At 42.0% G+C, this 15946-nt stretch overlaps 1 protein-coding gene across 4 annotated transcripts in view; it reads right to left on the bottom strand.

Annotated features, from left to right (window-relative positions):
• Positions 1-15946, bottom strand: part of SLC25A21 (solute carrier family 25 member 21) — a 382587-nt gene that overhangs the window by 14768 nt on the left and 351873 nt on the right. For all 4 annotated transcript variants that reach the window (XM_006117703.4, XM_006117702.4, XM_075926919.1 and 1 more), the window contains 3 exons: positions 12456-12515; positions 9232-9339; positions 3071-3235 (listed from right to left, as the gene is read on the bottom strand). In XM_006117703.4, the coding sequence (XP_006117765.2) occupies positions 3071-3235; positions 9232-9339; positions 12456-12515 (333 nt within the window). The remainder of the gene's footprint in view (positions 1-3070; positions 3236-9231; positions 9340-12455; positions 12516-15946) is intronic.

Below are 15946 nucleotides of genomic sequence, written 5' to 3'. Positions count from 1 at the left end.
CAGAGCTATTTAAAAAGTGTACCACTTTTATTTCACAGTTTTTATATGCTTGTCAGCATTACAAGACTTGGAGTTTTTTCTTCTTGGGAAGCATATTAAATGAAAAGATTGGTTTTTGCAATGCAGTACTTGAGAATAATTGAAAAGCTGAAACAGTCTAATCTTTTCAGCTCCAACTCAGAAACAGCTTATTCTATCAAGCCCAAGTCAGACATTTGATAATTGTTGGCATCTATATTGCTTTCCCACTGATGAAAAAAGATTAGATGACAGATTACAAAGAATTATTTTTTCTGTTCTCCGAATGCTGAAGTGGGGTTTTATGTTCATGAATACATGAGACATAATGCTTGCATATTAGACAGGTAGCTGGCATTTTAGGCCTGATCCAACACACATTAAAATCAGTGGAAAGATTCTCATTGACTTCAACGAGAGTTGTATCAGACCTGTTGTGGTCAGGTCCTGTGCAAACTTCTCTGCACAACTGCAGTTAATGCAACCTAATCCTTTAACTGGCTACTCCCTTGAAGGACTCTGTCTTTGGATTGTGATGTACATGTACACTGAAGACGAGTAGGTGGATTCTGGCCCTTACATCTTATATATGATTTTAAATCTATGTCTTCAAATCAGAATAATCCATTGCATTATACAAGATTCATATAACTCTAAACTCTCCTCTCCCTCATAATACAGTAACAGCTTCTCGTGACATTATGTTTTCCTTTATAAAGTTGGTAAATGGTTGTTACGCCAAAGTCTATCACTATTCCGTGATTACCAGGCAGGAACTCTTCATTATTTTCCTAGAAGGAATGCCTGACTCTCCATGTTCTTAAGAGAAACCTGCATGTCAGTTGCTATTGAACAATTCAATTTATGATAAGAATTTGCAAATAAGTAAATTGATCTTTTTCTCATTTATATTAGGTTGCCAGCAAAATACCAGGTGACTAAAAAATGCTGAAAAAAATGCAGTGTTGCTTTATATAAGAATTGAAATAGCTACCTTTTGATGTACAGTTTCTTATAGGAATATCACCTGATGTTATACCTGTGGTTGTTTAAATTGTCACCATAGTTTTGTTTTACATTAGTGAAAACACAGTTCATTAAGTACAATTCTGAATCTATTAATAAACCATTAATTGTTGCTCTCACAATCTTGAGTAAGTTGCTAGTACAATCATTCTTAGCCTAAGTGAATCTTCCCTCGATATACAAAACAGAAGCCTATAAACCTGTTGTAATAAAATTGTTTTATATGCAGTTCCAGCTACAAAGGCTTCCAATTCAATTTATTCATCATGATGAAATTCACCCTGGATGCTGATAACACAAATCACTTAAAGTCTCATTTAAATATAATTGTGAGTCTGGCCTCCTCTACTCATGTAAATTTATCTTTTTATCCTTGAGCACCAGGCTGATTTGTCTTTAGAATAAGTAGGTCCAGTGTAGACCTAGCACAACACAATCTTCTGCAGCTTCCGCTTCACAGAGAGATGAGCTCCCCTCAACACGGCAAACACTGTGAATTCCAAAATACTTAATTTGCTCAATGGACTTTTATTTCAAATGATCATTCTGGCAGCTTAACAGCTCCCTCCAAATGATCCCAATTAAATCCAGCACAGCATGTTACTACTTAGTTACATGACTCTCTAGTTTAGTTTTTTCTTAATACAGGTTGGACCTCCCTGGTCCGGCACCCTTGGGATCTGACTGGTCCCGGATGTGGGATTTTGCCGGATCAAGGGAGGTCATTTCTGGCCCCCAGCTGCCAGCTTCACTCCCTGTCTTGCTGCCCTACCGGCATTCCCAACTCCTTCAGGCAGCCCAGCTGGGTTGTGCTCGAGCTCCCCAGCTCCCCGCAACCCAGCTGAGCCGTGTGCTGGGCTTCTGCCCCCTCTCTTCTGGCAGCACAGCAGCTTCCCACCTCCTGGCCCCCACATCAGGCCAGGCTCCTGGATCTCCCCAGCTCCTGCACCACACCGGGATTCTCTGATCCTGGAATATCCATAGTCCTGTCAGATCACAGATGTTGCCAGACCAGAAAATCCCGGTTTAGAGAGGTGCAACCTATAGTTTGTTTCATTCTGCTTCTCATACTGAAAGTAAATGTTCTATATAATTTAATCTTTACCCTTTAGACTACCACAAACAAGCACTTAGGACAAAATTTTCAAGGTAAGGTGCCTAATGTAATTAGAAATGTAATTTACTTCCATTTCCTTGCCTCTTTATGCTGCCAGAAAGGCGCAAAATAACCTTAGGATTTGTCTACTCTGCAGGGTTTTTGCACAAGAAGCTTTTTGCAAAAGAGATCTTCTGCAAAAACTTCTTGCACAAAAGCGTGTCCACACCTCAAAAGCGCATCGCAAACACTTGGACTGCATGGACACTCTTGCGCAAGAAAGTTCTGATGATCATTCACAGAATTGCCATCAGAATACCTATGCTTTTTCTTATAGGCTCTTTTTGCGCAAGAAACCCCTGTGGAGAGTCCACACACACCTTTTCATAGAATCATAGAATCATAGAATACTAGGACTGGAAGGGACTTCGAGAGGTCATCAAGTCCAGTCCCCTGCCCTCATGGCAGGACCAAATACTGTCTAGACCATCCCTGATAGACATTTATCTAACCTAAGAACTCTTGCCCAAAAAGGAGTTATTCCTCGTAGAAAGAGGTATACCTACACCGCAAAAAGCCCTCTGTTCTGCTGTTTTACTGAAAATTTTCTTGCGCAAAAATGCACTTGAGGTGTAGCCGCTCCACAGGTTTTTGCGCAAAACCGGCTGATTTTGTGCAAAACCCCTGTAGTGTAAACATAGCCTTAGTGTAAATAAGAATCTAGGCCACACATTTACAGAATTGCTTGTAGCTTGTTTTGCCACAGAAAACAATCTTGCTAATAAACTTTTGCAGAACTTCCAAAAATAAACAAATAGTGTCATATGTGTCTCTGAGAAGACCACAGCTTTGCAAAAAAAAAGAAAAAAAAAGGTAGAATGTCCATTAAATTGCCATCTTTTTGTCTTTTACACTGTACAACGCACTTACCTCATTGACTGGAATAATATTTTTGACGTTGAAGTAGAATCCAAAGTAAATCATATTAAAAACACCATGGCGGCCCAACGTTGCAGTGAGGCCTTTGTTGAGCCCACGGAATCCCAAGCCATCTCTTGCAATGATTCGCCGTGCTTGGACAAAGGTTGATGGTTGCTACACGTATAAAACAAAAGAAAGAAGGGCACAGCTGTACAAATAGCAAGTGTAGTAAATTATCCACAGAGCCTCATTTCAAACCAGACAACTTCCACTGTGTTACCAACTCTTGTGATTTTATCATGAGTCTCAAAATATTCACTGGGTTTTCCTAAAGCCTCAGCCCCTGGAATCTTGAAGTTATGGGAGAATCTTTCAACTTACAAGGAAAAGTTTGAAATCATGACCTAAATGTGTCCTAAGGGCCCCGAAACCAGAAGGGGAAGGAAAAGACCCACAAAATATGTATGTTTTAAAATTTGAAGATTCTTATATGAATCTCATGACTTTTTGTTGCCCAACTCATAATTTTTGATTGTGTTGGGGTTGGATGATGATATCAGCAGAGACACTGTGTTGCTAAGGTTGCAACAGATTAAAAACTACATACAAAGTATATTTAAAAATGCCTCAATGTGGATTTAAGAGCCTAGCTTCAGGTGTGCTGTTTTGAAAATCTTGATCTACATTTATTATAAGTATAATGAAATTAGTGTTTACAGAGATCTAGTCAAAATTGTTCTCCATTTGCCTGTTTACATGTCCTAATGGAAATCATGGTTTGCCTCTCTAATAAAATATTTTACTTTAAAAGGAGCTGTTAAATTTTAAAAATCAGAGCACTTATAATGTGGATTTAGGAACCTCACTTAAGATATCCTAGAAATCCTGACCACAAGGGGTATAAACCCTCTTACTTCAAGGCATAAAACCTCCACTATCTAATGGACACTAAGAAGAAATTTCCCCTCTGTGCAGGTTATTACCAAATATTCTTGCACCTTCTTTTGAGGCATCTGGTATTGGCTGCTGCTTGACAGAAGGCCATCAGAACAGATGCACATTTAATGCCTTTGTTTCTAAATGTATTGTACTAGATTTGGTACAGTGAATTATTATCACAGGCCAACATTAACATTTTTTCTTTTGAAGTCATAAGCACAAACAAGGTAATTTAAAAAAGACTGTTTGCTGACTTGTTCTTAGTGTTCACTAACCCATAATGCCACCTTTGTATAATCAAATATTTAATTAGAAAGGCAAAACTTTACTTCCAGTAGAATGCTTAAACAGGAAAATGTAGAACAATTTTGACTAGAACTCTGTAATCACTGCCAATTTCAATATACTTATTTGTTTAATAGGCTTCCATTTGAAAATATCACCGTGGCAGATCAACATCACCAGTCAAATGATCCCAATTATATCAAACACAACAAGTTACTACTTATTTAGGTTACAGATAAGTTTGCTTTCTTTTACTATTTAGTTTTATTTGTCTGTTGTGTATTTAGTAACTAATATTGACCTGCTGATGCTCTGCTATCTCTGTAATAATAAAAAACAAAACCAACCCTATTTTATCATAAAGATTTTCTTTTGTAGTTACAAGCAAAGATTTCAAAGCTGTTTACTCTAGATGCATATCTATATACTGAATGCAGATATTCAAAGTGGAATTTGGCCAGGACACAACAGTAATAGCTTTGCTCTTGGAAAAATTAAGATTGGCTCATTAAAGATAACCAGCGCTCACGAACCCAGTTTCAAGTTTCTGCTAAAGAAGGCAGCTTCCATAATGCAGTGCCCACTGGTATTAACAGGATTATTGATTTACTAATGACTCAGAGGGAGAAGGTGATGGGAATGTGGAAGGGAGCTCAGAGTTAAGGAGGATGAAAGCTGTGGTTTGGGATACAGGATCTGGGATGGTGCTGGGAGGAAAGAGTTTTGAGGACAGGCTGTCTCAGAAGAGAGGGCTACTCTCAGTCCTCTCTCACTGCAGCAGCTCTGGCCAGGTGAGACGCATGCCTCTGCCGGGTATGGAAGCTCTGGTGAGTCTGGGTTGGGCTGGAGGAAAGGCGTCTTTCTCTTGGTTACAGGGGATGACCGGAGAACTTTGAGAAAACACCTCTCTCCCAGTTGTGGCAGCTCCCGGCTGGGGTCAGTGGAGTGCACCTCTCCCCCCACCCCAGAAGGGAGCTTCTGTGGCGAGGGGAGAGAGACCTCTTGCATGGATGTGACAGCTTCATGTGCAGCAAGCTTGAGCCCGTGTGGGGCTTATTAAACAGCTGAATGGCAGCACATCTTAGAGGGAACCCCAATCCAGCTACTGAATACCTCATGCACCTTTCAGCAGCAGATTATTTTCCTTGGCAAGACACAGACCTGACCTTGGTTAGCTTTTGAAATCTGAAAAGATCCAAAGAGGTACACCTCCTAGAATTTGGCATTTGATAAATGTTGTTATCAGGGGGATTCCATGATGTCACAGTGCCCGTGTACCAAATCTGGGGGGCTTCCTCTTTAAACCAGTGAGCCCTAGAAAGATGCTCAGATACCAGTCCAATGGTCAGCACTCTATTGGTGTGTGTTCTCTGTCGTTCCTTGAAACAGGATATATTTCTTATTTAGATGTAACAGTCAACATATTATGTAAATTGTATTAAGTTTTACCATATGGCATGAACTACATAATGGATAAGGACAGGCTCTGCTTATCCCTTTTAGGAAAACACTTCATTGTTACAGAGTAAGTACAGGTAGGACCTCTCTGGTTCGGCAATGCCAGACCACCGATGTTGCTGGTTCAGAGAAGGAGTGGAGGATGGTGGAAATCACGGGGGGGGGGGGGGGGAGGGGGGCGGGGGGCGGGGGCTGGAGCTGGCAACAGGGCCAGATCATAGCTGAGGCTGGGCTGGATCAGGGGAGGTCAATCCTGGCCCCTTGCTGCTGGCTTCCACGCCTCCTGGGCGATTACCAGCCTCCCAGCTGCCGGGCTCCTCTCCCAGCTGCATGCCCAGCCCTGACTCCAGCCACACTCTTTGATCCAAGGGGTTGGGGCAAAGGATAAGTGGCTGCAGCACTGAGAAACAGCCAGTGGTAGGGCCAGGGACAACAGCCGGGATTGTGGAAAAATGGCCAGCAGCCAAGGCCAGCCTTAGGGCCAGGAGAGCAGCCGGGCCTTGGGCTGGAGCCAGCAGTAAGGCCAGGAGAGTGGCCAGGGCTGGGGTGGGGGAATATAGCCAGCAGCTGGGGCTGGGACTAGTGGCGGCATAGGAAATGCAGATGGACTGGGGCTGGGGAACGTGGCCAGCAGCTGAGGCCAGGGCTGGTGCTGGTGCCAGGGCCAGGGCTGGGCATGCAGCTGGGAGAGGAGCCCTGCACTGGGAGACTAGCAGTCCCCCAGGAGAGCATGAAGTCAGCAGCAAGAGGTCAGGGTTGACCTCCCTGATCCAGCAAACTCCTTCATTTGGGACTCCTTTGGGCCCGAGGGTACCAGACCAGGGAGGTACAACCTACACAGCATCTTACAGTAGAGTGGATCTCAAACTTCAGCAACTTGAAGATACCCCCGTTTTGATTTAAAATTATTCATAGACTCCCAAATTCCTCCCTATCCCAGGCCCCATCCTCACTCTATCCACTTTCCTAAGGTCCCACCCCTGCTCATCTTCTTCCTGCTCCCTTCACCCTGCCCCTCTTCTCATACCCAGTGTCCACTTCTCTCCCTCCCTCCTTGTGGCTCCTCCTTGCCATTGAATAGCTATGTTCCTAAGTTTGCTGACTTTCTGATAGAACAAAACCAAACACCCTCTTGCCCCATCCCTTCCCTGAGGACCTGCTCGTTCCCCTGCCCTGCCTCTTCCCCGAGGACCCATTTGCCACTCGCTCCATCCCACCCTCTCTGTCACTCACTCTCCCCTACTCTCGCTCCCTTTCATCAGGCTGGGGCAGAGGGTTAGGGTGTAGGGGTTGAGGGCACAGGCTCCAGGTGCGGGCTCGGGGGTGCAGGGTTGCCAACCACTGAAAATGATTTTTATGGACAGTTTAGCAAAGAATTACAGACAACCAAACTTTTGTACCGACACATTCTTATGTAATATAAAGATGCCTCAAAAGGACAAAAGTGAATATTCAATTCACTTTCAAACCTCGCAGCACTAATGTTATTATGCTAGTTTAGCCTACATGTTGACCACATTAGCACAACCATTCATATGCACCCTTTCACATGCTGGTATCCCCTCCTGTTGCTTTTCAAGAACAGCTAAGCCCATGAAGCAGGTAGCAGGCTGGCAGAGGGGGAAGGGGAGAGCCTACAACACAGTCAGCTGGACCTGTAGCACATTGGTCAGCTATAAGGACACAATCCTGTTCCTATTACTCTCTCTCCACCCCCATCCCAAATCATTCCCCCTCTGGGCCTGCCTCCCACCCAGAGAGAGGATGTCCAAGACCTGCTTGCTTGGCTGGGACTAGGGGCTGCCACTAGTGACTGCCGCACTGTGACTTACTGGCAAGAAGCTCCATGTGCTGCCTCCACACCCACAAGTGTCACCCCTGCAGCTCTCATTGGTTGTAGATCCTGACCAATGGGAGCTGTGAAGCCAGGACGTGGGGTAGGGGGCAATGCAAAAAACCCCCCTATGCCTAGGCTGTAGGGACCTGGCAGGGGGAGAAGTTAATCAGTGAAGCCAAGACCTCCATTTGAGAAATGCTGTATTAGTAGATAGTAACAAGCACATGCTACTCATGAGGAAGTAGCTTTGGGTTTTAGTAAGTTAAGATTTTGTAAAAGAAAAAATATAATATCTTCTGTTTCTGACATCTCCTTTAGCTTAGAATATTCTTTAGCAAATTCAATCAGGAATGGGACAGATCCTCAGCTTGTAGAAATCAGCTTAATTCTATTGAAGGCAACAGAGTTCAGCCAATTTACACCAGTGGAATATCTGGTATAATATTGTTTAGTTGCATAAAATGCCAGTAAGATTTACAAAAAGTGTTCAAGTGACTCAATCCCACTGACTTTTTTTTCCCAACAGGATAAATAAAAGCTCATTTAACTTGCAATGGGAATTAGGTCCCAAGGTGCTCAATTAGGTCTCACCGCAGGTGCTTTTGAAAATTTTACACAAATGACTATGATAGAACCATAGTACCACATTTGGGGCATTGTTAGCATTTTCATTAAGCAGAAGTGCATTTTCATTCCTTTTTTAAAACTGATTTCAAAAACTGAAGCTTTGATTTTCTGGAACAATTGCAACATGGGACATGAATTTTTAAAAGATCGTTGAGGAGAAAAGTGTAGAGGATATAGGTTTCATTTGGGCGATAATTATAACTCACCACAAAGAAAAGCAGTGAGGTGGATTAAAAACTTTGTGAAGGAGGATAAAGCCTCTGGAATTTATGTGTGGCTAGGATGTTGTATTCCCCAGTTAGTGCTGCTGGAACTAGTTTGCTCACAATATGGTATTAATACATTTATACTCAAAAGGAAAAGTTTGTATTGAGGCAGACCAATTGTATCTGCAGAGGTATAAAGCAGGTCCAATTATCTGTTCACAGAATTGGCAGAGTAATACTGGTTCACAATTTTTTTATATTATAGACAATCACATAGGAGTGAATGAGAGAGTGAAAAATCTTCTCATGGATCATCTTTCTAGCTTCCCAATCACTTTACCCTCCCTACAGTATTCTCTGTAGTGCTGCTGAGCATGGAGAAAGGAGGGCCCAGTGGTTAGGGTATTAGCCAAGGAGACAGGTGCAAGTGCCTGTTCTGTCACACTTTCTGTGTGACCTTAAGCAAATTACTTAACCTCTTTCTATGCCCCAGATCCCCATCTGTAAAATGGGGGTAACAGTATTTTTACATCTCATATGGGTGTTGTAAGAGAACCACAGAGAGGAGTAAAGCATCTGGCTCCTAATGTGCAACTATGTACTTTCCCTATTTTTTTTTGTCAGCACAGTTTCCTATTCCACCATTAACCTGTCAATGTTAAAACAGCATTGTGTAGGGGGAATTCCATTATTTCATCCAAACAGCCTCAGAGAGTTTTCTGTAATAAGCACAGAGATTCTAATTTAATATAATTAAAATTAACTGTAAAGTATTTCTTATATTTAACAAAGTATTGAAAAAAGAATAGTTGCCGTACCTCAGAAAAAGCATTCCGATTTGCCTGTAAGCTAACCTTCACTACTTCAAATGGGTTAACCACAACCGCTTCTGTTAATCCAGATCCCAAGCCAGCAACTGCAAATGTCTAGGGAAATTAAATCAATCAATACTTAAAAATCAAGTTTTCATGTGCACTGTGGTAAAATGTGCCATACATCACATGATGAAGTTGAATGATATGATGAAAACAGAGAGACCTACACTAATGCAGCAGTATACCATTACTAAACAGCTTTTGCCCTTGATTAGATGTTGACAGTTCATGAAGAAGAAATTATAAAAACCAAAACCACATTCCAAAAATTCAAAATAAAACGTCAAAGTCCTATCAACAATGAATTCTCTTGAACTGGAAGGAAAGCTGTGTTACTGATTTAAGATGCATACATGGAAAAACAATTTCCCCATGTTATATTTGGAGTTTGAATGCAATGAATAATAATTTTTGGTTTTTAAAAATATAGCTGGGCTGGTAATAGCAAAAATAATGAATATTCTAGGTTAAATGGTGAAGCACTTACTCAAGCAAAATGCCCCCTGGGTAAATTTCAATCCTGATGAGAGGGCTTAAGTTGGATTTAAGTGGTGTAGAAGGCTGGTGCTGGCCCTCTTCACAGGGGTGAATCCATCTCCTTTAATCAAAATAAACTGATAGCGCAGTTTGGCCCTGAGTAAGGCCTATGTTTTGCACTCAGTAGAAGAGGCCATATTTAGAAAAGATGGTTTACTTAATTCTTACTAGATAAACAACAGATACATATCAGAATTGCTCAGAAAATTCAAAATAGTTAATCTAAAGTTGTTTGTTTCTTTGTTTAATCTCCAGTGCCAGCCACTTACAAGGACCCTTCTGCTGCTCTATCATCTTATGCCGACAACACAGTATACTGGAGTATACCGGCTGAAATAAGAAAAGAACCACCACGGGAGGAAAGCAATAGTCAGGAAAACATTCCATTCAGCTCACAGGGGGCCAGAGGGCAGCAGGAGCCTTTAACCCTTTGTTCACTTATTACAGGGACAATCTCAGTCCCAGCCATTCTGCACCCAGAACACTGGTCGTGCTGCCAGTGAGGCTTTACTCCTCACATGGGATGGGAATATGTCTCCACCCTTTCATTATCAGTTGTCAGTCTGAAGCCAAGGGAAAGTGGGTAAAAACACTTACTCTCCCTTTCAAAGGGACTTGCTTCCTTGACACGAGCTCCAGCAGAGGCCTTGGTGATATTCCATCTGCTTCAGCATGAAGGTACATAAGAAACCTTGTCCTTCATCCCCCCCACCATGGCTATGGCATTAAAGACACAACAGAGCCCTAAGTAGAACTGAAAATGATAGCAATGTAATGAAAGGGGCATTATTCATTAAAAAAATTATTGGGATTTTTGTTGTCCAGTCTAACTGCTACACAAATCAAAGCTGTTCTTGGTTAAGAGCATATGCTGAATGTGTACTAGTTGGTCTTGGAAAAGGGTGACAATACACCACAAACCAGAAACCTGATCTTTCCACTTGCCAGGAATGCAAATGGCAGTTCTCCATTGTATATTAAGAAGGAGGGTGTCTGCTGACAACATGAAAGGACTATAAAGGACCATAGCACTACTGGAGTGCTTGAGAGGAGGAAACTTCATGTGAAGAAATCCTGCATGAAAAGGACAGCAGAATGTTATGTAACACATGAAGTACTTGAGATAATGATACACTAAGGGTTTCCTCTCACTTTTTTGCACCCTTTAACTGGCACAGTATAGTCTAACATACGGCACTTATTCTTACAAGAGAAGCAATCATATGTTTTCTTTGTCTATCTCAAACTTCCATCCCAGGAGCTAAAAATGTACAAAGAATTCTAATCCCAAACTCACCTGACCACAAAATCTATAATCCAGATGTTCAGGGGTTTATTATTTATTGCATGCCCTTTTCAAATATTTCACATATTTTAGCCTGGCTCTAAGCTCAGATACATGGGTTATTATAAACAGAGCACAGGTGTTTCTACAAAGTGTGAGGTGTTTTATGCAATCCAAATTTTAAATAAAGGGAGTAGACATGAGGCAAGAGATTAAAAGTAGAAATACTGAAATGAGATCTGGCTGAAAAAATTCAGACAAAACCTTTTCTCTTAAAAATAGTCTTCTGTAAAAAAGCCATGAAAATTGTTGACATTCTTCATTTTCCTCAGAAAACAGCATTGTGCCCTTTTGTACACTTTTATTGAAAATATTATAGAAAATGATACCAAATTGTTATTGACAATCTATCTATCTATCTATCTATCTATCTATCTATCTATCTATCTATCTATCTATCTATCTATCTATCTATCTATCTATCTATCTATCTATCTATCTAAGAACTTTACTTACTATAAAATCACTTACACAGGAACCTATCCCTGTAACAATCCCCATTGCCAACTCTATCCACACGCTCAATGGATTTAAAAGTAGACATAGTTCTACAAAAAAAAAAAAAAATTCAAAACCAGATTGAAAGAGAAACAGCAAGTACTGCAATGTATTTGTAAACTGAATACAATCCAGTTAGGATGGACTAAGAATGTAGATTGGTTATCTCACTACAAAGGCAATTTCCCCTCTGGATATTCACAGCTTCTCATCAACTACTGTGAGTAAGCCACCTCCACCCTAGCTGAATTGGCCTCATTAACATTGGCCCTACACTTGAGAAGTAACTTCCTTCTTTTCATATATATATATATATCTGCCTCTATAATTTCCACTCCAATTCATCTGATCAAGTGGTGAAAGCTTATGCCCTAATAAATCTACTAGTCTCTAAAGTGCCACAATAGTGTCTTTGATAAATATATTTCCAGAAATACCTAACAACAAACAATATTTTGACCACTTTAAAATAAAAACAACTTTGAAACTTTGAAAATCTTTTACAAAACTATTTTTTCCCTTATTTTAACTTGCAACACCTGAAGTTTATTTACTACAGTAACTTACTGATGTTTCCATGATATCACACATTGTACATTAGCTTTTGGACTCTTCCCGTGTATTCTCTTGCCACACCTTCACTTCTGCTATCTGCAGCTCAGCTAGCTGGCACTGTTTTTCTGTTGTATTTCTCGCTGGCATCACACGAAAGTATCTTGATCTGTTTACTTTTGGGAAGGGGGACACCTTAAATGAATGAAAATCCTAATTATATATTTACACTTACCAGTCCTGGTGACAGTGAAGCAAGCCCTAGTAACTTCTTATATTGTTCAAAGGTGAAAAACTGTAAAATAAAAACAATTACTGTTAAAGCTCAGCAATGTTTAGAAAATTTTATTATAAGTTATCCAATTTAGAAAAAAGAGACAATACAGGCCTGCTTCTCTGTTGTCCTGTATCCTCTGTAGTCATGTGGAAAGGGAGTGCAAAATACTACCATTGCACCCACTTTGAACAAGTGAGAATGACTATATAAGCCAGTGGTTCCCAACCTGTAGTCTGCGGATCCCTGATGGTCCATGACGGTACTACAGGGGGTCCATGAAAAGTTTAAAAATAAGGATCCTTACTTTTCCTTTCTTTTCTTTTCCTTTTCTTTTTTTTCTCCCTCAGGAAGGGTGGTCCATGAAATTTTAATAGATTGAAAAGGGGTCTGTATGCTCGAAAAGGTTGGGAAACACTGATATAAGCTACAAGGCAGTGGAGAATCAGGTCCTTCAAATGATTTCATTAGTAAATACAGGCAGTCCCCGGGTTACGTACAAGATAGGGACTGTAGGTTTGTTCTTAAGTTGAATTTGTATGTAAGTCGGAACTGGTACATATTGTAGGGGAAACTCTAGCCAAACATTTCTCCAGAGAGCTCAGTTTTATTCTCCCACACCTCACTTCCCTCAGTCCTTTATTCTCAAGCTGAGGTGTCTGCTGAGAAAAGCCGCTCCGCGTCTCCCTGGTCTGCTGGGGGGGAGGGGGGGGGTTGCCTCACCCCGTTTGTAAGTAGGGATCTGATGTAAGTCGGATCCATGTAACCCGGGGACTGCCTGTAGTGCATAATGTTAACACGAATAGAATTAAAGACAATGAGTTACTGTATTCAAGATTAGCAATATACAGTTCTTGTTTTCAGTTTATTAATATTTGCTCTAACAGCTCATTTTCAGATGTTTTTATGCAAGTTACAGAATTATATTAGATTTTTTTTTGAAAAAAATTAACCACGCTATTTCTGGTTTTTTGTCTGATATTAATAGACTTCTCCTCGGAGAAATGCATACTGATAGAATTTGCAGAATGGAAGTTCATGTGTCTTTCTGTAGCCTTCCATTATGAACAGATATTTTTTTACAAATTTCTATCCTCATTTACAAATAAGCCTTGCACAGAACAGTCTACTTTTGCTTAAGGGTCTGGTCCTCAGAAGTACAGAGGATCTGCAACTTCTCTGAGAGTCAGTTTCACAACGAATGCTCTTTTGTATTGCAACTTGAGGGGAAAGATGGAAAATTTAATTTTTCCTGCACCTCCACATAAGGAGCCAGCAAGGAATGAGTGGTACCCATTGCCACCTAAAACGCCCTTTGGATGTTTCACTACACATCAATTGTCCGGTGTTCTCACATTCAAAGACATGTAAGCAGGGGCTGAACTGCTGCTTGCTATCAGCCAGCTAAAAGGAGGGGTGGGTGTGCCCACTACAGTTGTTTAGCTCTACAAGGTAATTAACTGTTAACTGTTGACATGTAAATACTGCTCAGGAGAGAATCCAAGGTGTGGCTATGTAAATCCCATTCAGCCAGGGCTGATGGAGGGTCAGTGTTGGAATGGAATGTGGAAAATTGTATATAATTTGGGACTGTTGTGGGGGTAACTAATCATGCTACCCCTAAATGTGGGAACTGTAAAACATGCCACTAGTGCTTGCAGGAGAGACACCACCATCATGGTAAGAGATCTCGGAAGAACACCACCATCATGGTAAGAGGTCTCGGAAGAACAAGCCTCCCCCTTTCCAGAGTTGAGTGAACAGAGCTGGGGGAAAGGGTTAATGGACTTGAGTCAGCCTGCTTCACACCTGCCAGGTGTGAGCTATAAGACTGGCCCAGCCTGCACCTTTCCCCCTTTGTTTTAAGGACAGACCTAAAGCAGACTCCCTGAGGAGTCTTTTTGTTTGCTAGTCCAGTGAAAGCTGGATTCATTTGGCTAAAGAGTTGAAATCACTGAGAGCTGAAATCACTGGTTTGGCTGAGTTGAAATCACTGAGCTGAAATCACTGGTTTGGCTGAGAGCCAGATCTATTGCAGCCAGTGAAGTGGCGGCGACCAGTGGTGTGGCGTGGAGTGGCGTCAGGCGAGGAGCAGCCATCAGCGGCATGGCGCGGTGTCAGGCGAGGAGCGGCCATCAGCGGTGTGGCGTGGAGCGGCGGCAGGTGAGGAGCGGCCATCAGCAGCGTGGCGTGGAGCGGCGGCAGGCGAGGAGCGGCAACCAGCAGCGTGCCGTGGAGCAGCGGCAGGCGAGAAGTGGCGACCAGTGGCGGCAGCAGACGAGGAGCGGCGACAGGTGCCCAGCGGAGCATCCAGAGGTGTAGGACGAGATAGCTGGTGAAGCGTGGTGGAGTTTCGTATAAGGTGCCCCCTATCTATTCCCCCCCACCCCCATTTCTACCCAGGTTGGGAGGTGAAACCCTGTGGGTGAACTTTGGGACTCTGGGTGGCACGGACCAGGGACAGAGACTTTTGGGGAGTTGGACTCTGTGGACTTCGGGCAATTCTTGGCTGGGGTGGGGGCTTGGCTCATGTTTGGGTTATGAACTCTGTTTGTGGTGTTTTCCCCAAGCTAATGCTGTATGAATTCTCTCTCTGTTTCATTAAATGTTCTTTTCCTACACTCAGACTCAGTGCTTGCAAGTGGGGAAGCACTGCCTCTCAGAGGCGCCCAGGGGTGCGTGAATTTCCCAGATCACTGGGTGGGGGCTCGAGCCAGTTCTTTGTGAGATTGACCCCAAGATATTGAACCCAGCCCTGGTTACTGCCAGGCCTCCCCGGCAGAAGGGTTACGGACAGAACAAGTGAAGGGCCTTTTTCTAAAAAGAATATACAGGGTAAAACAGTGATTCCACTGAAGTCAGTGACATAGTTCCTACTGTCTCTAATGGAGACAGGATTGGAGTGACAGATGCCAACTTCTTTGGTGTAGATTCAGAAGGTTCCAAATCATCTATATTTTCCCATATTATTAGATTTGCAACTGTACTGCTGAAATTAATGAAATAGTGTGCCTTGTTGATGCCATCCAAAGTAACTACTTTAAGAATGATATTCTACTGACAGAATGATGTGCTATGACAGAAGAGAACTTTCAGGGATAGAGAGGATAGCAGGAACATAAAAATATTGTAAGTAATAGTCCATATAAGTTTCATGCGTTTATATTTGTGAGAGGGAAGGTAATATGAAAGGCCCAGAAGGACTACCAGACCTGAGACTCTCATAATTATGAGACAAGGGTCCAATACTTCTCCATCAAAGGATGGTGATTTTGACATGTGGCTTTCAGTACTGGGGAAGAATAAAGAAATGAAAAATTAAGGTTCTTAGGGCTTTACCACAGATGTATTCTGGGGATCCTTGAACATTTTTCTGGCTATACCAAAAGAAGAAGAGGAGGAGGAATTTGATATAGGTTGAATCAAGCCACAACTTTATTATTAGATGTCTG

The sequence above is a fragment of the Pelodiscus sinensis genome, chromosome 4 (assembly GCF_049634645.1).
Source record: "Pelodiscus sinensis isolate JC-2024 chromosome 4, ASM4963464v1, whole genome shotgun sequence".
Lineage (NCBI taxonomy): Eukaryota > Metazoa > Chordata > Testudines > Trionychidae > Pelodiscus > Pelodiscus sinensis.
This window is presented reverse-complemented; position numbering and strand designations above follow the sequence as displayed.